At 41.5% G+C, this 26861-nt stretch overlaps 1 protein-coding gene across 1 annotated transcript; it reads left to right on the top strand.

The window, feature by feature from the left end:
• Window positions 1–294: 294 nt before the first annotated feature.
• HIVEP2 (HIVEP zinc finger 2) lies at window positions 295–26092 on the top strand (the record flags this gene model as incomplete). The annotated part of the gene is made up of 6 exons (XM_079716947.1): window positions 295–5463; window positions 6710–6864; window positions 14291–14466; window positions 17826–17927; window positions 18703–19598; window positions 25268–26092. 6 exons carry the CDS (start codon window positions 295–297, stop codon window positions 26090–26092), a joined length of 7323 nt encoding a protein of 2440 aa, XP_079573073.1.
• Window positions 26093–26861: the final 769 nt, after the last annotated feature.

Genomic DNA, 26861 nt, shown 5'->3' with positions numbered 1-26861 from the left:
GTTGAAAATATTCAAATGCCATAAGAAATCTTTATAGATTTGCACTTAGCTTTTGGATGGACATTTCTACAATGGAGAGAACTGTGTTATAGCCCTGGTCCAAGGACATTACCATCTAATGCCCATAGCCTACGGTGTGGGTGTGGAAGGTTCCAAAGAGAAGGAGCACTCAGCAAGTTTGCAGACACCCTGGAACATGGAAGCAAGGAAGCTTTGAAAGGCACAGCTTTGGAGACACTCCATGAGTCTGCACGGCTTTCAAGCGAACTAGCACTTGAGACCTTGTGTAACAAAATGGACACTGGGGACACAGCTCTAGGACAAAAAGCTACCTCAAGGTCTGGAGAAACTGATAAAGCATCAGGTAGATGGAGACAGGAACAATCAGCTGTTATTAAGATGAGCACTTTTGGCAGTCAAGAAGGACAGCGGCAACCACAAATAGATCCTGAGCATATCGGAAACACAGCATCAGCACAACTCTTTGGTTCTGGGAAACTGGCCTCACCTAGCGAAGTGGCACAGCAAGTCACAGAGAAGCAATACCCACCGCACCGTCTGAGTCCTTATTCATGCCAACATTCACTCTCTTTCCCTCAGCACTCATTGCCACAGGGGGTCATGCACAGCAACAAGCCACATCAGAGCCTTGAAGGCCCTCCGTGGCTTTTCCCTGGCCCTTTGCCATCTGTTGCCTCCGAGGACTTATTTTCCTTTCCTATACACGGCCACAGTGGTGGTTATCCTAGAAAAAAGATTTCAAGTCTGAACCCTGCTTATAGCCAATACTCCCAGAAAAGTATCGAACAGTCGGAAGATGCTCACAAAAAAGAGCACAAACCCAAAAAGCCCGGCAAGTACATTTGCCCTTACTGCAGCAGGGCGTGTGCCAAACCCAGCGTATTGAAAAAACACATCAGGTCCCATACTGGTGAGCGGCCATATCCATGTATACCTTGTGGTTTCTCTTTCAAGACAAAGAGCAATTTGTACAAGCACAGGAAGTCACATGCCCATGCAATTAAGGCGGGATTAGTCCCTTTCACAGAGTCAGCTGTATCTAAATTGGACCTAGAGGCCGGTTTTATTGACGTAGAAGCAGAAATACATTCAGACGGTGAACAGAGTACAGACACAGATGAGGAGAGTTCTTTGTTTGTTGAGGCTTCTGACAAAATGAGTCCCGGCCCACCCATGCCGCTGGATATCGCCAGCAGAGGTGTCTATCATGGGTCACTGGAAGAATCACTGGGAGGTCCAATGAAGGTGCCGATTTTGATTATCCCCAAAAGCGGGCTTCCTTTACCTAATGAAAGCTCTCAGTATATTGGCACTGATATGCTACCAAATCCGTCTTTAAATACTAAGGCTGATGACTCTCACACAGTTAAACAGAAACTTGCACTAAGACTGTCAGAGAAAAAAGGACAAGATTCTGAGCCATCTCTAAACCTTCTGAGCCCGCACAGTAAAGGAAGCACTGACTCTGGTTACTTTTCCCGCTCAGAAAGTGCAGAGCAGCAGATAAGCCCTCCAAACACAAATGCAAAGTCTTATGAAGAAATCATCTTTGGAAAATACTGTCGGCTTAGTCCGAGAAATACACTCAGTGTTACAACCGCAAGTCAGGAGCGCGCCACGATGGGTAGGAAGAGCACCATGGACTCATTACCTCACGTCAACACCAGGTTGGATGTCAAGATGTTTGAAGATCCTGTTTCACAGCTGATCCCAAGCAAGGGAGAGATCGACCCCAGTCAGACAAGCATGCTGAAATCCACTAAATTCAACAGCGAGTCAAGGCAATCCCAGGCTATTCCATCATCTATCCGGAATGAAGGAAAACTTTATCCAGCCAGTTTCCAAGGCAGCAGCCCAGTTCTCCTAGAAGCTCCTGTTGACTCTTCACCCCTTATTAGAAGCAACTCAATGCCAACTTCTTCAGCAACTAATTTAAGTCTTCCTCCTTCTTTGAGAGGAAGTCACTCATTTGATGAACGGATGACTGGCTCTGATGATGTGTTCTATCCAGGGACTGTAGGAATACCCCCTCAGCGCATGTTAAGAAGACAAGCGGCTTTTGAGCTGCCTTCGGTACAGGAGGGGCACGTGGAAGCAGAACACCACGGCAGGATGTCAAAGAGCATCACAGGTCCATCCTTGAAGGAAAAGAAATTGATTCCCGGGGACAGGGTTGGGTATGACTATGATGTCTGTCGGAAGCCCTATAAGAAGTGGGAGGATTCTGAGGCACCGAAGCAGAGCTACAGGGATGTTTCCTGCATCAGCCCCTTGAAACACGGCGGAGAGTATTTCATGGATCCCTCGGGGCCGTTGCAGGGACTGCCAACCATGTTTGGAAGTACTTGTGAAAATCGAAAACGCCGGAAAGAGAAGAGTGTAGGGGACGAGGAGGACACCCCAATGATCTGCAGTAGCATCGTCAGCACGCCCCTGGGCATCGCGACTTCAGATTTCGAGCCCAAGCTGCAGATGCAGGAAGGAGCCAGGAGTGGATTCGGCCTGGCTGGCCAGGAAAACCCTTCTCATGGTCACTCGGAGCGCTTTGACCCGTGTCGACCCCCGCTGCAATCTGGAAGTCCATCGCTTGGGTCCGAGGAGTCACCTGCAGCTGCTGACTCAGACAAGCCGTCCGACGGAGGGGGCAGGAAACCTCCCGGCAATGTGATCTCTGTGATTCAGCACACGAACTCGCTGAGCCGCCCCAATTCATTTGAGAGGTCCGAGTCCGCTGAACTCGCCGCTGGCGCCCAGGAGAAAGCCTCGTCCCCTTCCGAGACCTGTGACAGTGAGATCTCAGAGGCCCCGGTGAGCCCAGAGTGGGCTCCGCCCGGGGAGAGCCCGGAAGGCGGGGGGAAGCCGTCCCCTTCGCAGCAGGTCGCGCAGCCACCCTACCACGCGCAGCCCCGCCTCGTTCGTCAGCACAACATCCAGGTCCCCGAGATCCGCGTGACCGAGGAGCCTGACAAGCCAGAGAAGGAGAAGGAGGCCCAGAGTAAAGAGCCAGAAAAGCCGGTGGAGGAATTTCAGTGGCCCCAAAGAAGTGAGACCCTCTCCCAGCTCCCGGCCGAGAAGCTGCCGCCCAAAAAGAAGCGTTTGCGGCTCGCGGATATGGAGCACTCCTCCGGGGAATCCAGCTTTGAATCCACAGGCACCGGCCTCTCCCGCAGCCCCAGTCAAGAAAGTAACTTGTCGCACAGCTCCAGTTTCTCCATGTCTTTCGAAAGAGAAGAAACCATGAAGCTTGCGGCACCTCCCAAGCCGGATGAGTTCGGGAAGCACTCAGAGTTTCTGACGGTCCCTGCTGGTTCATACTCATTGTCCGTCCCAGGCCACCACCACCAAAAGGAGATGCGACGCTGCTCGTCCGAGCAGATGCCTTGTCCTCACCCCACGGAAGTCCCAGAGATTCGGAGCAAATCATTTGACTATGGGAATCTGTCCCATGCTCCGGTGGCAGGGGCGTCGGCATCCGCCTTGTCCCCATCCCGGGAGAGAAAGAAATGCTTTCTGGTGCGACAGGCTTCTTTCAGTGGCTCTCCCGAGATCGCCCAGGGGGAGGCCGCCGCGGATCTGAGCGTGAAGCAGGAACAGCTGGAACATCTGCACGGCAGCCTCAGGTCCACGTGGCACCACGCCCCGTGCTCTGTGCTTCCTGCCCTCCAGGCAGAGGACCCAGGGAAGCAGGTGGTGGGTCCTTGTGCCCAGCTGAGCTCAGGACCACTCCACCTGGCCCAGCAACAGATCATGCACCTGGAGAGTCAGGAGTCTCTGAGAAATCCCTTCATACAACCGACATCCTATATTCCAAGCAAGCACTTGACTGAACAGCCACATTTATTTCCGCATCAAGAGACTCTTCCGTTTCCTCCAATCCAGAACACCTTGTTTCAGTTCCAATATCCTACCGTCTGTATGGTTCATTTCCCAGCTCAGCAGCCCCCCTGGTGGCAGGCACACTTCCCCCATCCCCTGGCTCAGCACGCTCCAAAGAGCTATGGAAAGCCTTCTTTCCAGGCAGAAGTTCACCCCAGCTACCCCTTGGAGCCTGTGGCGGAGCACACTGGAAAGAAATCCGCTGATTATGCGCACACGAAAGAGCAAACCTACCCGGGTTATTCAGGAACATCAGGGCTACACTCCAAGAACCTTCTTCCAAAGTTTCCGTCAGGGGAGAGCACCAAGTCAACAGATACTCCCTCCGAGCAGGCTCTTCAAGAAGAGTTCACCTCAGCAAACGCTGGGCCTTTACAGTCCTTACCAGGAACAGTGGTTCCTGTTAGGATCCAGACCCACGTACCGTCCTATGGGAGCGTCATGTACACAAGCATTTCTCAGATGCTTGGGCAGAACAGCCCTGCCATTGTCATATGCAAAGTCGACGAGAATGTGACCCAGAGAACACTGGTAACCAACCCGGCCATGCAAGGGATAGGATTTAACATTGCCCAGGTGTTGGGGCAGCACGCAGGCTTGGAAAAGTGCCCCATCTGGAAAGTACCTCAGACCATACCCCTTGGCTTGGAATCCTCGATCCCCTTATGTTTACCTTCCACCTCTGACAGCGTCGCCACCCTGGGAGGCAGCAAGCGGATGCTTTCTCCAGCCAGCAGCTTGGAACTCTTCATGGAAACAAAGCAGCAGAAAAGGGTCAAGGAGGAGAAGATGTACGGACAGATCGTGGAGGAGCTCAGCGCCGTGGAGCTGACCAACTCCGACATCAAAAAGGATCTCTCCCGCCCACAGAAGCCCCAGCTCGTTCGACAGGGCTGTGCTTCTGAGCCGAAGGATGGCTTGCCGTCAGCGTCATCGTCCTTCTCCTCGCCGTCCCCCTCCTCATCTCAAGACCACCCGTCTGCCAGCGTGCCCTTGAGGGAGCCCTTCCCTGCAAGCTCCAGGGCCCCTGCTCTGGGGCAGAAGTCCAGTGGGCCTTCTGAAAGCAAAGAGTCCTCCGACGAGTTAGACATTGATGAGACGGCGTCTGATATGAGCATGAGCCCCCAGACTTCCTCACTGCCACCCGGGGATAGTCAGCTTGAAGAGCAAGGGAAGGGCCAGAAGCTGCCTGCCGGCGTGCTGGTCCCCAGAGCATCTGACCCAAGCGGGAAAGTGGCAAATTCGACTCTTCTTTTCACGGACGTGGTAGATTTCCAGCAGATTCTGCAGTTCCCCAGTCTGCGGACAACAACGACTGTGAGTTGGTGCTTCTTGAATTATACAAAACCCAATTACGTGCAACAGGCCACCTTCAAATCCTCGGTATATGCTTCATGGTGCATTAGTTCCTGTAACCCAAACCCATCAGGATTGAACACCAAGACCACGCTGGCTCTTCTGAGGTCCAAGCAAAAAATCACCGCAGAAATTTATACCCTGGCTGCTATGCACAGACCTGGAGCCGGCAAGCTTACGTCATCAAGTGCTTGGAAGCAGTTTGCTCAGGTAACAAATATTGTTTCTGAAAGCATTCTGTGTTGTGGACTTGATTGCTGAGCAGAATACGTAGTGAAGGACGTATGGAAAAAAACATAGAAGTAAAATGAAGACCAGAGTTGGGGAGGGGGTCCTCTGCAAACAGGCCTTACCCACTGACCCTGAACTTAGTTATGAGGGGTCAGTACCAGTCAGTACTTAGGCAAGTACCAAGCACAAAGTGTCTCCTCAGCCAGGTGCAGTGAAATCCCACCGCAGGGTCTAATTCCTTTGAGTTCCTCTCCGTTCCGACCTGTGTTAGTGACCTAGCAGACCAGCTTTCCTTTGATGTGAGGACTTCAGGAAATTGTGAAATGAGGTCATAGAACAGGGAGTGGACACAGGAGAGGAAAGATCAGGAAGGAGGCTGCAGGGCGTTAGAACTGAACTTTGCGAACTTCTGAGGGAGGGGTTGTTCCCACTGGCTATCGTTTTACTAAAATTTATTTTTAATATATTTCTCTCAAAACTCATTTTTCCAAGGGATTAGCAGGTTCATTCCTACATGAACAATTATTGCCTTACATGTAGGATTATAAAAATATTAATAAGGGCCACTTTGGAATTTATGCTAAATTAATAAAGAAATACATGGAGGCCTTAAACAAAAATATATAATAAATAAAATATAAAATATATTTACTCATTTCAGTTACCATTTCTCTTTAATAATTTTTGAGAATATTTTCTAAACGCATAGAGATTGCTTGAATTGCTACTTCCAAAAACAGAACATGTTTTAACATTGTTATTAGTGTTGTACAGTGTCAGTGCTAGTGGGGTCTTGTTGGGTTTTTTTTTTTTTGCGGTACGTGGGCCTCTCACTGTTGTGGCCTCTCCTGTCGCGGAGCACAGGCTCCAGACGCGCAGGCTCAGCGGCCATGGCTCACGGGCCCAGCCGCTCCGCGGCATGTGGGATCTTCCCAGACCAGTGCACGAACCCGTGTCCCCTGCATCTGCAGGCGAACTCTCAACCACAGCGCCACCAAGGAAGCCCTGGGTTTTTTTTTTTTTAACAGAATGTTGAATTTATTCTGTAGAAACTGTCATCTTTTCTGATTTTATCCTTGTTGTCCCTTATTTTATGTAGCCAGCCTATGGCCTTTTAGCATGGAGTTTAGGCTGATTTTCAGAGATCATGGAAGAGTGGGATGTGTGCGCTTCCTCTGTGTCTTAGGGAATGCATACGAAGTGATTCTCTCTTTTTGGCCTACAGATGAAACCTGATGCGACCTTTTTATTTGGCAGCAAGCTAGAAAGGAAACTAATGGGAAATATCTTAAAGGAAAGAGGGAAAGGAGATATTCATGGAGATAAGGATATTGGATCCAAACAAGCTGAGCCCATTCGAATTAAAATCTTTGAAGGAGGGTAAGGAAACACATGTGCAAATGTAAAGTATTCCATTAAATTCAGCGTAAATGGTTCTGAGTGTCTGCATGGAAAAGTCGTATCTCCTCTGGTCTGAAGCATAAAGCAAATTCCTTTTTCTATACACATTTCTGAAGTCTGTCTGGTAATAGATAATGAGCTCGTGCCCTTGCTTTTATGACTTGCTTTTAATGAAAATGTCCCTATCGTATATGGTTCGAACTTCTGCCTTACATTTTCATACCTCTAATTTAATATGAAATCGACTAAATTGCTGGACTCTTGATATTGTCTAAGTTTGTTCATTCTTTGGTATTATTTTTATAGGCATTTGTTGTGTTACTAATGGACATATTTTTATTCTATGCTTACAAAAATGCAGTCATGCACACTCATGTATAAACCTAGAAACTAGTTTTATTTTATTGTTTTTATTATTACCTAAAGTCCAGACCTTATTGGGATTTCACCAATTCCTTCAATACCCTCTTTCTGTTCTAGTATCCAAGCCAGGGAACCACTTCGCATTTAGTTGTCATGTTTCCCCAAACTTCTCTGGTCTGTGACAGTTTCTCTGTCTTTAGGAATTTCTTTTTAAATGTTGAATTCTGAGTTGCAGAAACTCAAGTAATAAGGTTCAATGATTTTGTTGTCTATCTAGTTAAGAAACACTGCATGTATGTGTAATGTCCAGTTTTAGATTTTGATAGAAAGTTATCTTAAATCTAGTCACAGGGGAGAAAAAGTCCAGACTTCTGCTTTAAAATTTAAAAATTTTAAAGGACGTTAACCACGTTTGGGGATTGTGATGTGTCTACCTTATCTTTGCAACAGACCTATAATTTACATATTTCCATGAGCATGATTTTATTCTAATTATATTTGGAGAACAAAATAATGTAATCTGTTTGACTCTAAAATGTTGAGTGGTTGGTGATATGAAGTATCAATTTCTCACATAGATTTACCAGTTTGGAGATGGATTATCAAAGTTGGTTCCCTGGTAAGGTTGGCCCCCTTGGATGGATGCCTAGTATTGTCACCACTAAAGCCACAGCTGTTTGTAGTCGTGAAGCTTGTCTCAGTATTTTTTCACATTCCTCATCTTTTAACACAAACAAGAGAAATAGAGATTTTAACTTTATAGAGACTGAGTGATCCCTGTGACTGAATCAACGCTTACATTCAACAGTCTTCTTCATAACAGCGCACTTGTACTAGATTAGCGAGACTTTCACAGTTACTGTATGATTTGAGGAGCCCATCTCCACTAACGAAGGACACAAATGAAAAAGCATATGTGAACATTTTATTGCTGTGTTTTGATGATCCAAAAGGGTGGGCCATATTTAATTTTCTCCTCATTTCATTGTCCCATGTTATGGGCTATGTCCCAATCATTCCTTTTTTTTTTTTTTAAACATCTTTATTGCAGTATAATTGCTTTACAATGGTGTGTTAGTTTCTGCTTTATAACAAAGTGAATCAGCTATACATATACATATAGCCCCATATCCCCTCCCTCTTGCGTCTCCCTGCCACCCTCCCTATCCCACCTCTCTAGGTGGTCACAAAGCACCCGAGCTGATCTCCCTGTGCTATGCGGCTGCTTCCCACTAGCTATCTATTTTACATTTGGTAGTATATATAAGTCCTCAAGTCCATTCTCTACTCCTGCATCTTTATTCCTGCCCTGCCCTTAGGTTCTTCAGAACCATATATATATATATATCTTTTTTAGATTCCATATATATGTGTTAGCATACAGTATTTGTTTTTCTGTTTCTGACTTACTTCACTCTGTATGACAGACTCTACATCCATCCACCTCACTACAAATAACTCAATTTTGTTTCCTTTTATGGCTGAGTAATATTCCATTGTATATATGTGACACATCTTCTTTATCCATTCATCTGTCGATGGACACTTAGGTTGCTTCCATGTCCTGGCTATTGTAAATAGAGCTACAATAAACATTGTGGTACATGACTCTTTTTGAATTATGGTTTTCTCAGGGTATATGCCCAGTAATGGGACTGCTGTGTCTTATGGTAGTTCTATTTTTAGTTTTTTAAGGAACCTCCATACTTTTCTCCATAGTGGCTGTATCAATTTACATTCCCACCAACAGTGCAAGAGGGTTCCCTTTTCTCCACACCCTCTCCAGCATTTATTGTTTGTAGATTTTTTGATGATGGCCATTCTGACTGGTGTGAGGTGATATCTCATTGTAGTTCTGATTTGCATTTCTCTAATGATTAGTGATGTTGAGCATCCTTTCATGTGTTTGTTGGCAATCTGTATATCTTTGGAGAAATGTCTATTTAGGTCTTCTGCACATTTTTGGATTGCGTTGTTTGGTTTTTTGATATTGAGCTGTATGAGTTGCTTATAAATTTTGGAGATTAATCCTTTGTCAGCTGCTTCATTTGCAAATGTTTTCTCCCATTCTGAGGGTGGTCTTTTCATCTTGTTTATGGTTTCCATTGCTGTGCAAAAGCTTTTAAGTTTCATTAGGTCCCATTTGTTTATTTTTGTTTTTATTTCCATTTATCTAGGAGGTGGGTCAAAAAGGATCTTACTGTGATTTATGTCATAGAGTGTTCTGCCTATGTTTTCCTCTAAGAATTTTATAGTGTCTGGCCTTACATTTAGGTCTTTAATCCATTTTGAGTTTATTTTTGTGTATGGGGTTAGGGAGTGTTCTAATTTCACTCTTTTACATGTAGCTGTCCAGTTTTCCCAGCACCACTTATTGAAGAGGCTGTCTTTTCTCCATTGTATATTCTTGCCTCCTTTATCTAAAATAAAGTGACCATATGTGCATGGGTTTATCTCTGGGCTTTCTATCCTGTTCCATTGATCTATATTTCTGTTTTTGTGCCAGTACCATGCTGTCTTTTTTTTTTTTTTTTTTTGCGGTACGCAGGCCTCTCACTGTTGTGGCCACTCCCGTTGCAGAGCACAGGCTCCGGACGCGCAGGCTCAGCGGCCATGGCTCACGGGCCCAGCCGCTCCGCGGCATGTGGGATCTTCCCAGACCGGGGCACGAACCTGTATCCCCTGCATCGGCAGGCGGACTCTCAACCACTGCGCCACCAGGGAAGCCCCCATGCTGTCTTGATTACTGTATCTTTGTAGTATAGTCTGAAGTCCAGGAGCCTGATTCCTCCAGCTCCGTTTTTCCTTCTCAAGATTGGTTTGGCTATTCGGAGTCTTTTGTGTTTCCATACAAACTGTGAAATATATTGTTCTACTTCTGTGAAAAATGCCATTGGTAGTTTGATAGGGATTGCATTGAATCTGTAGATTGCTTTAGGTAGTATAGTCATTTTCACAATGTTGATTCTTCCAGTCCAAGAACATGGTATATCTCTCCATCCATTTGTATTATCTTTCATTTCTTTCATCAGTGTCATATAGTTTTCTGCATACAGGTCTTTTGTCTCCTTAGGCAGGTTTATTCCTAGGTATTTTATTGTTTTTGTTGCAATGGTAAATGGGGGTGTTTCCTTAATTTCTCTTTCAGATTTTTCATCATTAGTGTATAGGAATGCAAGAGATTTCTGTGCATTATTTTTGTATCCTGCTACTTTACCAAATTCATTGATTAGCTCTAGTAGTTTTCTGGTAGCTTCTTTAGGATTCTCTGTATAGTATCATGTCATCTGCAGACAGTGGCACCTTTACTTCTTCTTTTCTGAGTTGGATTCCTTTTATTTCTTTTTCTTCTCTGATTGTTGTGCCTAAAACTTCCATATCTATATTGAATGATAGTGGTGAGAGTGGACAACCTTGTCTTTTTCCTGATCTTAGTGGAAATGGTTTCCGTTTTTCACCATTGAGAATGATGTTGGCTGTGGGTTTGTTATGTATGGCCTCTATTATGTTGAGGTAAGTTCCCTCTCTGCCTACTTTCTGCAGGGTTTTTATCATAAATCGGTGTTGAATTTTGTCAAAAGCTTTTTCTGCATCTATTGAGATGATCATATGGTTTTTCTCCTTCAATTTTTAATATGGTGTATCACATTGATTGATTTGCATATACTGAAGAATCCTTGCATTCCTGGGATAAACCCCACTTGACCATGGTGGATGATCCTTTTACTGTGCTGTTGGATTCTGTTTGCTAGTATTTTGTTGAGGATTTTTGCATCTATGTTCATCAGTGATATTGGCCTGTAGTTTTCTTTCTTTGTGACCTCTTTGTCTGGTTTTGGTATCAGGGTGATGGTGGCCTCGTAGAATGAGTTTGCGGGTGTTCCTCCCTCTGCTATATTTTGGAAGAGTTTGAGAAGGATAGGTGTTAGCTGTTCTCTAAATGTTTGATAGAATTCGCCTGTGAAGCAATCTGGTCCTGGGCTTTTGTTTGTTGGAGGATTTTTAATCACAGTCTCAGTTTCAGTGCTTGTGATTGGTCTGTTTATATTTTCTATTTCTTCCTGGTTCAGTTTCAGGAGGTTGTGCATTTCTAAGTATTTGCCCATTTCTTCCAGGTTGTCCATTTTATTGGCGTATAGTTGCTTGTAGTAATCTCTCATGATCCTTTGTATTTCTGCAGTGTCAGTGGTTACTTCTCCTTTTTCATTTCTAATTCTATTGATTTGAGTCTTCTCCCTTTTTTTCTTGATGAGTCTGCCTAATGGTTTATCAATTTTATCTTCTCAAAGAAGCAGCTTTTAGTTTTATTGATCTTTGCCATTGTTTCCTTCATTTCTTTTTCATTTATTTCTGATCTGATCTTTATGATTTCTTTCCTTCTGCTAACTTTGGGGTTTTTTTTGTTCTTCTTTCTCTAATTGCTTTAGGTGCAAGTTTAGGTTGTTTATTTGAGATGTTTCTTGTTTCTTGAGGTAGGATTGTATTGCTCTAAACTTCCCTCTTAGAACTGCTTTTGCTGCCTCCCATAGGTTTTGGGTCATCATGTTTTCATTGTCATTTGTTTCTAGGTATTTTTTTATTTCCTCTTTGATTTCTTCAGTGATCTCTTGATTATTAAGCCATGTATTGTTTAGCCTCCATGTGTTTGTATTTTTTACAGATTTTTTCCTGTAATTGATATCATTCCTTAATCTGTGATCCATCTTCTGCCTGGTGGTAATCAGCTGTTTATTCCAAGAAGTGTGTTACCACTTCTTATTTTGCCGATTGCAAAGTGATAAGTTCAAAAAAAAGTATTACTGACCAAATTTTTAAGTGTATATGTTTCTTATTACTATTTAATTCATAGACTTAGTAATTTAATTAAACGTACCTTTTAATTATTTTTTCAAATTACATTAATTCTTTTTTTTCTTTTTAATTTTTGAATCTTATTTTTATTTTTTTATACAGCAGGTTCTTTTTTTTCAGGTTAGTGGGTTTTTTTTATTAGTTTCTGCTTTATAACAAAGTTAATCAGTCATACATATATGTCTGTTCCCATATCCCTTCTGTCTTGCGTCTCCCTCCCTCCCACACTCCCTATCCCACCCAGAAGGTTCTTATTAGTCATCAATTTTATACACATCAGTGTATACATGTCAATTACAATCACCCAATTCATCACATCATTTAATTATTTTTTCAAAATCCATTAATTCTTGTATCAAGTAAATTCATGCGTCTGCAGAACTGTTGAAGGGTAAATATTTTATTTGTGCAGACTTTTCTAATACAGTTATATTTTATACAAAATTTACTCTATTTTCATTCTGGAAGCAAGTTAATCAGCTGAGACATTAAAATAGTGTTATTTGAAGATAATACATTGTACATCAAGTACAATGATGGGCCTGGGCCACAGTAAGCTTAAAGTACCCTTCCCTGAAGAAAAGTTGCTTTCTATAAAATTATTTGTTTTATTCTATAGTCCTTAGGTAATTTCATCCTAAGGTAATTTCATGCTTAGGTAATTTCATGCCCTAAGTTTGGGGCAGAGAATAGTGATATTAAAAGATGAAAGATACTTGGCATTTTTAGGTTCTTTTCTTCTTTATTACAAAAGACAGTGTGAAAGGAAAGATAAAGTTCAAAATAGTTTTGAAGAAAAAGTTGACTTTGGAAATTCCTTGTCCCTAAGTGGGAAAGATGTAAAGGAGCAGAAAGCATGCAAAACTGACTATTCATATTTCTGATACTACTCAATTCTCATCTGGATTGGTACTGACCAAAAGATAGATAATGTTAAGATTAAATAGTATCCATAGCAGAGTGGATATTTAAATATGTTGGATGGATTTTCTCTCTTAAATATTCTTCAGTGGATTGGATAAATGAAGTTGAACTTGCTTTTATTTCTGATGATAGATTAGCTAGAACAAAATAGAGAAGTTTGCAATGCTCTTAGAATGTAAGACAAAACAAAACAAAACTGTAAATCTAGTGCCTTTAAGTCAGTCCACACTGAGTTAGGGCATTTTGTAGGTCACTTTACCTTTTGAAGTTATAAAAAGAGCCCTTCGAAAGGAATATCTTCCCAAGAATGACATTAGACCCATCATTCTAGCCTGAGATTTAAGAGATAATGATATTCATTGAGTTTTTCAGTAGAATGCTGCTATAATCTATGATAGGTCATGTTTCCTTGTATTCTAAACAAAATATGATGGATGGTGAGCACTAGATAGGTTTCTTCCATTGATAATTACAGTGAATACCTAAGATTTTGCTCATCTAACTGATTTAATTAAACTAGATGACCTCATTTATCCTTTCAAACTTCTCTATTAAATCCTTCCAGAAACAAATGCAAATTTGATTGAAAAATAGAATTTCTAGTTTTCATTATGTAACAGTACCTTCCAGAAGCCACTTGAAATTTAGACTTCACTTTAGTACAGATTCATGGTCCTTGGGAAGAGCAGATCAAATCTGTAGGCAACAGTTGGTGAGCTCAGCTCAGCCTGTGTAAGCTAGAAATTTCTGACTCTCGTGCCAGGATTGTAAAAATAGAGTAGAAACTTGCAATGAAGAATTCTATAATCAGTTATATTTATTCTAGCAAATTCAGAGGGGTATGTGTGTTGTGTATGCACATCTTAGATGATGGAATGTTAACAAATGATATGTGATGATTTAAATATGCTAGTATAACTTTTTGGCTGTTTCTTGGCCAGAGGCAGTGAGGTGCACAGCTCTGCAACTCTTTGAGGCTTATATAAGCCCATTGAACATCTGTACAGAGTCCATATATTTACACTTCATAGAAGAGCCAATTCCATTTTGAACTCCATGTAGAAAAAAATTCCCTTTTACTTACAATGCCAAATCTGTTCTTTCAGGACTTTACTGCATAGATTTCACAGGCTTTGTAGAAATAAAGTTGAATAATTGTTTGTAAAAGTCCCTCCTAAAAATTTGTCTTGCAAATGATTAGCTTTTGGTTTGATGTGTAACATGCAAAAGTATTTGGAAACACACTGTATTTTCCCTTTTTTAACAGGTATAAGTCAAATGAAGATTATGTATATGTCAGAGGACGTGGACGTGGAAAGTACATTTGTGAAGAATGTGGAATTCGCTGTAAGAAACCGAGCATGCTCAAAAAGCATATCCGCACTCATACTGATGTCCGGCCTTATGTATGCAAGTTATGTAATTTTGCCTTCAAAACAAAAGGTACAGGTCTAATTTTTTTTTTAAGAGGAAAAACACTTTTTTTTATGGCTGCTCCAGATTCTGAATACTATGTTATAACTATCATCGACAATTAGTTGGTTTTCTTTGTGAAAATGTGACCCCACAAAATGTATTTTCCTCTTCCTGTTAAGTGGTCTGAGGATGTACATGAGACAGTGAGGCTCCTTTTATGACCTAAGTAAGAGCTACAGACTTAGGTCCAGGCTAGTTGTCTCGAAGGAAGTGGCTAAGAATTGCCTGGATAGCTATTACCTCATGTTGGAAATGTTATGTGGTCTAGAGAATCTTTGCACCGGTATTGAAATACTGCAGGGAGATAATCCATGCCATGGCATTAGAAAAGCAAGGCAGCAGCCGGAAAGAAAACATGTGCCCATGGTCAGTTTCAAGATTATAAATGATGTAGAGACCCGCAGACTCCCTGGTGGGCCCCTCCATCCACACTTGCATTAATTATGCATAGAAATTTGATAGTTTGTATTCTGTGTATTTATCAGCACGGAGACAATTTCTTACTCTCAGGCCATGGCTATTAATCTCATAAAACTAAGACTTGCCTTGAAATGATATTCTCTTTTTTAAAAAAAAATCCGTTTTTAGAAGGTAGATTTATATGAAAATATTTTATACTAAAAGGTTGCTTCAATTATGTTTCTATCATTTTATAAAATTATGAAAATGTTTATAAACCCAGTGTTCTCAGAATACAAACAGTAGTGAATTAGAGGTGGATGACTTCTGTAGAAGTATGTTTTACTACTTACTGTAGAAGTACTAATGGATCCTCTAGACACACCCTCACTAACCTAACACTAACATTTTCCAATGTTTTAACTTTAGATTTGCATGCCAATTAATCTGCTCCACTACCCATCAAGAAAAATAAATATCAAATAAAATAATCTTTGGTAGAGAAATGTGTACCTATTTTCTCTTATACACAAAATCCTAAATTTTCTTTATTGGTTTGTCAGAAGTAAAAATGTGTAGCCTCTCAACGTATCTGTTTCTTCTTTATTAAAAAGATATTTATATTATAAGTATGCCTCTTTGTAAGCCAGAAAGAGGGGGAGGGAGTGTTCATTTGCATTTCAAAGGAGATAAACATAAGGTCCTTTAAATACCATCCACTTTTGCACTATCAAGACCTTTTATGTAGAACTTCACTGAGAGACTCCCTAGGACATAAGAAAATATAAACTTTGGTTTTAGGAAATACTGCAAATCCGCCAGTCATTACAACTGATATTCCCTGGGCATATGAGTTAACTGTAGGTATAGCTGCATGAAACACTGCTTGAAGAAATGTCACATAGCTATTTCTTTTTTCCCAAATTAAATTTGGCTTTGAACCATTGTCTTGGAGTTTTCGCAGGAAATAATTTATTCTTGGTCATTACTGGAGTTTCCTTGTCACCCTTCGGGAATGTACAAATGTCTTGGAATCTTAAAAAGAGCAGATCATCCTGGGAAACCCCTGGCCAGTTTTTACTTCCGGCTGAAGTGCTTGTTGTCATGTCATCTGAGCACAGAATCAGAGCACACTTGTAGGACCGGTACCTCCTCTGTGCCTGTGTCACTTCTCCAGGTGCCCTTTCCTGCCATCCTGCTCCCCTCTCTTTGCTATAATCCTTCAGATGTTCAAGACTTCAATAAGCCAAAGTCAGGGTAGGGTTGTTTCTGAGCCCTATTTCTAACTACAAAACTACCCTGAGAATGAGAGCACAAAACCTCACTGCCTACTTGAAACGAGTGGAAAAAAAAATGTAGGAGAAGAAACACATACTAAGATCTAAATAAACTATCTTGACATACCTAACATCTACATATGTCCACATACTCAGATCACGTGCACCCTTACAGAAGCAGATGATTTCCATTAATTTATAGATATATTTAATTAATTTACAGATTTTAGAATTCTTGATGATATATCTATAAAAAGTTTTTAGATCTTTAGAAAAATTGCAGATATAATTTTTTTGATAAAAAAGAGCAGTAAGGGCCAGGACATATTTCTATGTTTGGAGTTATCAAAATACCACATAAAATTTATAGGTATATAAGCAATAAGCCAAACGTTAAGTAAAAAATAAAATAATATAAATAAAATAATAAACAGCAGTGCCCCAGTTTAGAGTTGTGGCTCATATATTACATTAATAGTAAGCTAAACACTCTTACAAGGGGAATAAACTATTTCAGCAGGCTGGGTTTCCATCTAGATTCAATGAGCCTACTCTTAAAAATAAAGCATTTGCTGCTATGTTACTAAAGCAGCGTCAAAGCACAAAGATAATAATATGGCCCTTACAGCTGAATTACTTCCTGAATCTCTTTTGATAAGTTATATATATGACATGGAATAATATATATATGTAATTTCATAGATCCTAAATCAAAGGTGATTGGATCAGTGTTTTCATATTTCTCACATTCTATATAGCAATTATATAAATCTATAGAAACACACATATGTACTTAGGTACACGTATAACTGTGTAGTCAGCTCTTCATATCTGTGAATGCTGAACCTGTGGATATGGAGGGCCAATTGTACTACACCATTTTACATAAGGGACAATTGTATATGTCTTATCATCATGATAATACATATTTGACATAAAATTCTTTCTTTTTCCGTAGAACAGTGGGAGTTTCAAGATAAATAAGAAAGGAATTTTGCTGCTCCAGAACTTTAGAAGCTGCTGTCATAAACTTTGCTGATATATGCCAGATGGATAAATGCTAAATACTGAGACTAATGCTTCCTATAAGTAGTTAGCTAAGTATTTGTATGGATCTTTGAATTCATTTACAGGATTGGCCCCAACATTAGTTTGCATATATTTTTTCTTCTGACAAGTGAGGATCCTGCGAGTTTAATCTATATCTGATCAATGCCAGAAGGTCTGGGGTCCGGTGAATGTGTTGATGACAATATTTCATTCTGAAGTTGCTCAGAGAGGTGTGACCCAGCTTGTGCCATCCTGGTTATATGGAGTCCAAGGAGGTGGGCCCAACTGGGCCAAAGATATTAGATCCCTTCTCAGCCAGGAAAGCCTGGGATTCCCAGTTGTACTTGAGCCTACTCTTGAAAAGCTGTGACCCTAGACTTCGACAAGCCTTCTAGAATGCAGAAAACCTGAGATTGGGCTGAAGCTATCTGGGGTTAATATCTTCAGAAGCCAAATAGTTCCTCTTAAGTTAGAGACAAGGGGCAGGGGTGAGAAACAAATCTTTGTTATCTCAAGTCAGTTCATTTCACACTGAATTTTGCAGCAATCATCACATTTTGGTAACCAATTAATTGCTCTCTTTTTGGCTGTATTTTCCAGGAAACCTAACAAAGCATATGAAATCTAAAGCACACATGAAGAAATGCCTGGAGTTGGGGGTCTCAATGACATCAGTGGATGATACCGAAACCGAGGAAGCAGGTATTTCATACTTTAGTTGACTGAACTCTTTACTGTGCATGCTGGAGCTTTGTGGCCAAGGTGGTAAAATAAATTTAGGTATTTAAAAAAGATACTGATCACATTTCATTTTACTAAATACTAAATATAGAAAAGAAGTCTGACACATTGAATTGCTTGAAACTTACTGAGAAGAAATGCATTTCAGTTCTGGCTGAGGAGGTGGAAAGACCTTACTATGGAAATACTTCTATCTAGAACCATAAAGGAGATCTAATTGCACTTAAGTTGTGATGGTGATTTAAAGTTTAGGAAACTTTTTGGGAAACTTGAAAAGCATTTTGTCTTATTTTTCCTATTAAGAGGAAATCTAGTAGCAAAAATAATCCATCACTAACCTCAATAGAAAACCTGAGGGTCAGCTGGGCCTCGTGAGGTCTTACACCTATAGAGACAAGTCTTGCTTCTCTTTTTCCTCTAATACCATCATTAACAACATTAATACCCATTTATCGAGGGTTTTCTATGAGTGGTATGATGCCTGAGTTATAAGGTCCTACTGTGGAGTCTGTATTACAGGGTGGAGATGAAACCAGATAGGTACATTAAAAAAAAACAAGAACCAATCTAGAGTCACAGAGGTATGTGCCCATGTGTGTTATAGGAATTCAGAGATAGGACTGTCTCTAAGGGCTGGAGGGTTGAGGAAAGCTTTTGGAAAGAGTTGGGGCCTAAATTAGCTCCTAACCTTCATGTTTGGATCTTGATCTTCACTCTCTTTGTTCAATTGCTTCAGAAACGATGGAAGATTTGCACAAAGCGGCTGAGAAGCATAGCATGTCCAGCATTTCAACTGATCATCAGTTCTCAGATGCTGAAGAATCGGATGGTGAGGATGGAGATGATAATGATGATGATGATGAAGATGATGATGACTTTGATGACCAAGGAGATTTGACACCAAAAACAAGATCAAGAAGCACCAGTCCCCAGCCTCCTAGATTCTCCTCCTTACCTGTGAATGTTGGCGCCGTGCCCCATGGGGTTCCTTCTGATAGCTCCCTGGGGCATTCTTCATTGATCAGCTATTTGGTTACTTTGCCAAGTATTCAGGTTACTCAGCTTATGACACCAAGTGACTCATGTGAAGATACTCCAATGACAGAATACCAGAGGTTATTCCAGAGCAAAAGTACAGACTTGGAACCAGACAAAGACAGGTTAGACATCCCTAGCTGTATGGATGAAGAATGCATGCTGTCTTCAGAGCCAAGTTCCTCCCCAAGGGACTTCTCACCCTCCAGCCACCATTCCTCACCAGGATATGATTCTTCACCCTGTCGAGATAATTCACCAAAGAGGTATCTGATACCCAAAGGAGATTTGTCTCCCAGAAGACATTTATCACCTAGGAGAGATGTGTCGCCCATGAGACATCTTTCACCAAGAAAGGAAGCTGCCTTGAGAAGAGAGATATCACAAGGAGATGTTTCACCAAGAAGGCATCTGTCCCCAAGGAGGCCAGTTTCACCTGGGAAAGAGATCACGGCCAGAAGAGACCTCTCTCCCAGAAGAGAGAGAAGATACATGACCACCATAAGAGCACCATCTCCCAGAAGGGCTTTATACCACAACCCACCGTTGTCCATGGGACAGTATTTGCAAGCAGAGCCAATTGTATTGGGACCTCCTGTAAGTATAATTAGCTTTCTCTTTCTAATATATAAGTCCAAGCACATTGGAGTCTCTTGATTACACACTAGTGTGAAATGTATTATGACATGGGTCTCTCTCATGGGGAGGAGTAAACTTGGTTACTGAAAATAGAAGGAAGACATTTTTATTGCATGCTATTGTCAGTAACATGTCTGTGGTATTATCCCAAGTGTAGTATTACATCAGAGAAGAGCATTTCCAGCTGGTAACAGGGGAGATCTTTCTAAATGCTTTCTAAGCCTAACTCATTATGGACAGGAGTTGAAACCTTTTCATGTCTTTGGAATAGCATGGCTGCCTAGACAGACATTCTCAGGGACATTTAGGTGTCATTTATGTAACTCTTTGCCAGGTAAGGATTCTGATTCAGGCATTAGCATTGACTTTCAATCAAAAAAAATATTTTAAAATAAACTCATTACTTTGCCCACAGTGAGTGGACATGTGAAACCAGTGAGGGATCGGAAGAGGGGAGAATGAACCCCTTGGTATGCTTATAAATGAAAGGCATGAACATGTATGCTTTTCTTCCTGGTACCACCATTTCCTGCTACTGAGTGCCCTTGTAAAGTGAGATCTTGAGCCCCCAGAGAATGGGGAGTTGGGAAAGCTAAGGGAGAAAGCATCAGAGGCGATTTCTATGGTGTGCCCTAATTATAGATTAAGATAACAACAGCAGTAATCATGGATGAAATTTAGGCAGTAGGCTTATGCAAATCTATAGAAAAGCACCTGCCCTGCCTCATTCCACCAGCGTGGTAGACCTTGCTGTCTCTTTCAGCTTGTGTAGGGTTTTAAAAAATGAATGAAGCAGGCACCTAGTGTAGACAGAGGAATGATACCTTTGGAGTTTGGTCGCTTTAAATGTGCTTTTTGTTTCCTGCGCTCTATTCTTTGCCATTCTCTTTTTGCTCTGGATTTCCATCATGTGGGTTGGCACTGTCCTTCACAGCCAAAGGAAGCTCTACCACCTCCCAGCTCTGCCGTCTTATCATTGCCCTAGTGGTCACCTTCCTCCCTCTCATCACCTTTTCACCACCCTGAATTATTTGCTTAGGTTGTCATTTTTGAACTTTAGGAAAACTCCCTGCTGCATTCCACTCCCCTGCCCCCAGCACCCTCTGTTTACAAGCCCGCCACCAGCTTAGTCTTCATGGTTCAATTACTGCGGAAACGTGTAGCTATCAGGAGTATTTGTAACTATTTGTCAAACAAATAAATTAGCAAGCTAAGAAAAAGAGGGACATTTCCACAGGTTTTTTGTGTCTTGGTGGTGCTAAGTAGAAAGCAGGGCTCTTCTGAAGTTCATGCTATTGCAGCACCACATCCAGGGTGTAAAATGCTTTTTCTGGTATAGACCCAATGATGCTGATGAAGTGTGTGAGATGAGGCTCTCCTGTTCCTGATCAACTACAGCCACAAAAAATAACCCTTTGGTGTCAACACACTATTGTTATTAAAAAATAATAGCAACTCTCAGCCAACTTGGGCAAAAGAAGTGAAGGAGTAGACTGAAGGACTTCATCTAATTTTTGGATCTATGGCCAGAAGGTTGTTGTTGGAAGGAGACTGGTTTTTATTAGTCATTGAGTTTGCACCAGTTTTTTTTTTTTAATACCAGTTCACCTGGATACTTAATAGAATTGTTGAACTTTACCATTTATGAAGCCCAACTGTTGAGCCTTTGGTCTATTACCCAGTTTAATTCTCTGCAGAGAATTCTTAGCAGGCTGCTTTGTTCATGCGATAGAAAGGAATAGACCTTGGAATCCTCCCTGAGGATCCTCCCCAGGCAGAGACACTTGGTCTCGAACGCCTCCCGTTTGATGCTTTACCACACCTTTTTGGAGGGGCTGCAGAGGGTTTTCATCTTTCTATGATGTATGGACAAGATTTTCATTGCCAGAGCAAAAAAGAATCAATGATCCTATGAGAAGTACGTCTCCCGATTGCTGTAGTAGATGAGTGCTCCCCCCCTCTAAATAATGTATGAACGTATTAAATTGGAATAACCCTAAGAATAATTCTTTTAGATGGAAATTCTATTAGCAATACCTTGTTGTTTAACATTGGCCAAGGGCTCACAGGGCAGTGACTGTGGCATGAAAGGACCTTGCAGTCCAGTGTGGCATGCTCATTACCTGGTTCAGTCTGGAGTGGTAGGTCCCAGGGAGCAGGTTTGGAGGAGGTGATATGCAGTCACTGAGATTCTAGTACCCTGCTGTTTCCTCCCTAATGCCCTCCGGTTAGAGTTAATTTTAAGACAGATGATAGATAGGTAGATATATGATAGATAGAAAGGTAGGTAGATAAACAATAGAAAGGGAAAGAGAGAGAGGGAGGAAGGAAGAGAGGGAGAGAGAAAAGAGTTTTTTATTCATTCATTCAGTAAATATTTTTTGAGGGTTTATCATATGTGGCTCAAGGATGATGAAAAAATTGCACAGTGTCTGGCCTCATCTTTTTTAAACAAAAAATTTTCCTTTTCTATTTTTAAAGTTTTGGTAGATAGACAGCAAGGAGACAAAGAAAGTGTGTCCTGGTCCTCGGTACAGAGTGTCCGTGAACATTGTCTAGTAAAAGTGTCGTCCTACGGTTCCATCCCTTGCTCTCTGTGTGATCTTGAGCAAGTCAATTAACCTCTTGGCCACAGTTTCTTAATCTGTTTGTGGCAGTCAGGGGGCTGGGCCAAGCAGATTTCTGTCCTTGAAAGAACTTGCCATTCAGCTCTAAGGAATGCAGTGAGCTGACAGCCTCCAGCTGTTCATACCTTCAGGCTGGGCCTCCATTTTCAAGCCAAGGCCACCTTCTCCCCTGCAGCCCCCAGTCAATGGCTGAGCCTGGATCAGCCCCAGCTGACCACCTGCTTCCTCTTCCCATTACCTTCACATATATTAACTCCCCACTCCCCCATCACCACCCCCAGCTGAACCTCTTGCACCCCTACCTCCTTCTGAGCCTTTGCTTCCAGAGGACCTACTGACACTGTTGAAAAGATGAGTGGGGTAAATATCTGGTACATGGGTATATGTATAGATATACACACACATATGCATGCACTTAACACAGCCCACACATGCATTCATTATTCATCTTTCTGTATCGAGATTTTTTAAGTAAGATGGGAGTGTGTTCACGATATTACAATGATAAAGTCCAAGTTATGAGAATAGTGTTGCAGATGGAGTAAAAATTAGAGTAGAAAAATCTTCTTGAGAGTTTATTTGGAGGGTGAAAAAAGGGTCAGTTCAAGGACAGAGGATATGTGGAAAAGCCTGGCAGCATTTGGAGCCGTGGAAGTGGTTACATGATAGGAATTGTACTTGTGCACTTGCTTCTGTGACTGTAATCATTTAATTTCTGGTCAGTAAAGGTCTGACTATAACACTTTTACTCTTAACACAAAATTCTATTGGCTTTTGAACATATTGAATATCTCCTATTTTTAGAGGACCGTTCATCACTCCCTTTGTTAGACTTGACTCAGAGATCTCATGAAATGGGACAGCTGTGTCTCTGGCTGCCTCACAGATCCCCATTCTGATTAGGTGTATGCAGTGGACATCACAGAATAGCAATCAAAAGCAAAATGGAAAAATAGCCAAGCTACACTTTGTTTTAAACTTTGAATCTGTGATAATCATGATTAAAAGAAGATTCATTTGGTTATCTTCAAAGGTCATTATTGTAGGCATTATGTTCTTCCACCTTACGTGGTGATGGATGAAGGAAACATGCCTTTTTTCTAAACCAGAGCAAGTACGAGAGGGATTTTTTTTTTTGGTAGCATTTAAATGATTCTTTCTCATACCATAAAATTCTCCCTTTACCTAGCTTATGAGATGCTTGTGGTTATAGGGTTGGTGATTACATGATTTCTCCTGCACTTTCAGCACAAGTCATTTGTTTTTGGCTTGAATAAGGTGAAGCCCAGAACAGGGTAAGGGCCAAGCATGGTACAGACTAGCAGAGACGATGCATAACTTATCGTTCTGGTCTCACAATCCAAATAGAACTGGATGAATCACTAATGGTATAGAGCATATCTTGAATTTTAGAATTGAAACATCCTTGAAATGAGTTGGAACATTTTTTGGTCTCTCCTGATTACTACCATATTTGACACATTTGTATCTCTCTGATTTTAAGTTCTCCAAAAAATAAAAATAAAAATACAGTGAGTCTCTTTTAGATGACGATTCATTAAAAGAATGAATCTCAGTGACTGAAACCTCATCATCTCATTAAAACCTGATAATCTCACAGTATAAGTTGGGTTTTGCTACAGGAACAATTATACAAAATAAGTTCTCCATTTTCAGGACTGGGACCATAAAATCTGGAATACTGGCCCCCAATTTTAAGTATATTAATCCATTAATTGACAAGAAGATATTTAAGTGGAAATAGTAGTATAAACAGAAGAATTAAAACACAATCATCGGGCTTCCCTGGTGGCACAGTGGTTGAGAGTCCGCCTGCTGATGCAGGGGACGTGGGTTCGTGCCCCAGTCTGGGAAGATCCCACATGCCACGGAGCAGCTGGGCCCGTGAGCCATGGCCGCTGAGCCTGCGCGTCCGGAGCCTGTGCTCCGCAACGGGAGAGGCCACAACAGTGAGAGGCCCGTGTACCGCAAAAAAAAAAAAAAAAAACCCAATCATCTTTGGTTCCCAGCTGTGTAGTTGAATGTGAGTTGTAACGATTTGAAATATTTAATATTAACTACTTTGATGCATAGTTTCCATACAAAATCTGGCCTTGAATTAAGATCTGATGGAGAAGCTGGTGCTGATCTTCTGCCTTAATGTCTCCTGAGCAGGAATTTATTCCTTTAGACCAATGTCTTGCACATTGGAGTAACCAGTTTGTGTTATCACCACCATTTTGTCATCTGTTCTGTAGAAAACTAAAAAAAAAAAAAAAAAAAGCAAGCTAATTTTCAGGCTTGTCACTCCATTTATATTCATCAACACTTAAGAAAAATATTAAAAATCTGCCCAATATGTAAACAGATGGTAATCTTTTAACTTCCTTTTGAATTAAAAAATCTATTGTTAGTGTTTTTTGGCTCAGTAAAGTTTTTTTGGTAATTATCCATTATTTTCTTTTCATTCCATCTTATGAAAAAAACAGAGCTGGAATGTGTCTCTGTACCTAGTGGAAAACACATTGCATGATTTATTACATTGCTGTTTAACAGCAAAGGCAACTTTTCACAGACCCACCACCTCATTCAAGAACCCTAAAAGACCGCTGAGAAAATCTCTTTTGTCTTGAGAAATAAAAAATGGATAAAAAGATTAGGGAGGGCTTCCCTGGTGGCGCAGTGGTTGAGAGTCCGCCTGCCGATGCAGGGGACATGGGTTCGTGCCTCGGTCTGGGAAGATCCCACATGCCGCGGAGCGGCTGGGCCCGTGAGCCATGGCCGCTGAGCCTGCATGTCCGGAGCCTGTGCTCTGCCAATGGGAGAGGCCACAACAGTGAGAGGCCTGCGTACCGCAAAAAAAAAAAAAAAGAAAAAAAAAATTAGGGAGTCTTCACGTGTCTTGAAAGAATGAGTGAGTGAGTGAATGAATGAAACAGCTTGACCTAAGCGTGAAGCGTGATGGGTCCTAAGCGTTGTGCTCTCTGTTTCCCGATGCAGAATTTAAGAAGAGGATTACCTCAGGTTCCTTACTTCAGTCTCTATGGAGACCAAGAAGGTGCTTATGAACATCCAGGCTCCAGCCTTTTCCCTGAGGGTCCTAATGACTATGTCTTCAGTCATCTTCCACTCCACTCTCAGCAGCAAGTGCGAGCTCCTATCCCCATGGTGCCAGTTGGTGGGATCCAAATGGTTCACTCCATGCCGCCGGCCCTTTCCGGTTTACAACCTCCACCCACATTGCCTCTGCCAGTGGAGGGCGCTGAGGAGAAGAGAGGAGCTTCAGGGGACTCCTTCGCCAAGGATCCCTATGTGCTTCCTAAGCAGCACGAGAAGCGATCTCCTCACGCTCTGCAGTCATCTGGTCCACCTAGCACACCCTCCTCTCCTCGGCTACTGATGAAAGAGAGCACTTCAGAAGACAGCCTGAATGCAACAGAGCGGGAACAGGAGGAAAACATACAGACTTGCACAAAAGCCATCGCCTCCCTCCGGATTGCCACAGAAGAGGCCGCTCTGCTGGGGGCAGACCAGCCAGCTCGGGGGCAGGCGCCCCATCAGAAACCCTTGGAAAGTGCACATGTTAGCATTAGACACTTTAGTGGACCTGAGCCAGGTCAGCCCTGTACCTCAGCTACCCACCCTGACTTGCATGATGGTGAAAAGGACAATTTTGGTACATCACAGACTGCATTCGCTCACTCCACGTTTTACAGCAAGAGTTGTCTGGATGACAAACAGTCGGGCTTTCAAGGCAGCAAAGAATTACCCTCAAGCACAGAGGAAGGCAAGGAACCTTCGTCAGAAAAGAGTCAACTACATTGATCTAAGATGCATGGAGACTTTCATTTCCACATTTTCCCCTTTGTTTTTGTTTTTCTAGAAATAGACGTAATGAAGTTTATAGCATGCCTGTCCTAAGTTACAGTAGTTTGCTATTATATATACTTTTGTTATATCAAAAGAATTAGGTAAATTAACAAGTCATCATGAGCCTGACCAAAACAAAATTTGAAATTAACCTATTGGGTCTGGTACTTTTAAAATTGTACAGATGTTTGTGCCTTTTCTTTACTTTGCTTATATTCTTATAAGCATTTTTTAGCAGTAATTTGTACATATTTTAGAATTTGTGTATCTGCTTTGTAATAAATGTAATTTCTTTCCTTTTTTGGACACTTGGATCTAAATGATGTAAAGCAAAACAGCATCAATATATATGTGAGGTTGCACTAAAACATATTTTTATATGATTAAAACTGAACAGCTTTTATGTACAGCTCTGATTCTGTAATACTAATATTTATTTACTTTGTTTCATAAATTGTACATTTTTTCTTAATGTTGTGGATTGCTTTTCTATGTGAAGCATGGGATTTACTGTTGCGTAACTAGAACAAAAATGTATATTGTAAACAAGATATTTAAACTAGAGTATCTTATTCTGCACTTATGCATTAGTTTTAAAAAAAGATAAAGGATGTATCAGTCAGTTCTTAACTCTTGTAAATTTTTTTGTCTCTTGTTTGCTGGATTGACTATAACTTAAGTGCTGATTGTGATTTTAAACTGATAGTACCGTAAAGCATTAAAG

The sequence above is a fragment of the Hyperoodon ampullatus genome (assembly GCF_949752795.1).
Source record: "Hyperoodon ampullatus genome assembly, chromosome: 12".
In the NCBI taxonomy this organism is placed as follows: Eukaryota; Metazoa; Chordata; class Mammalia; order Artiodactyla; family Ziphiidae; genus Hyperoodon; species Hyperoodon ampullatus.
Note: the sequence above shows the minus strand (reverse complement) of the source record. Positions and strands in the feature narration are given on the sequence as shown.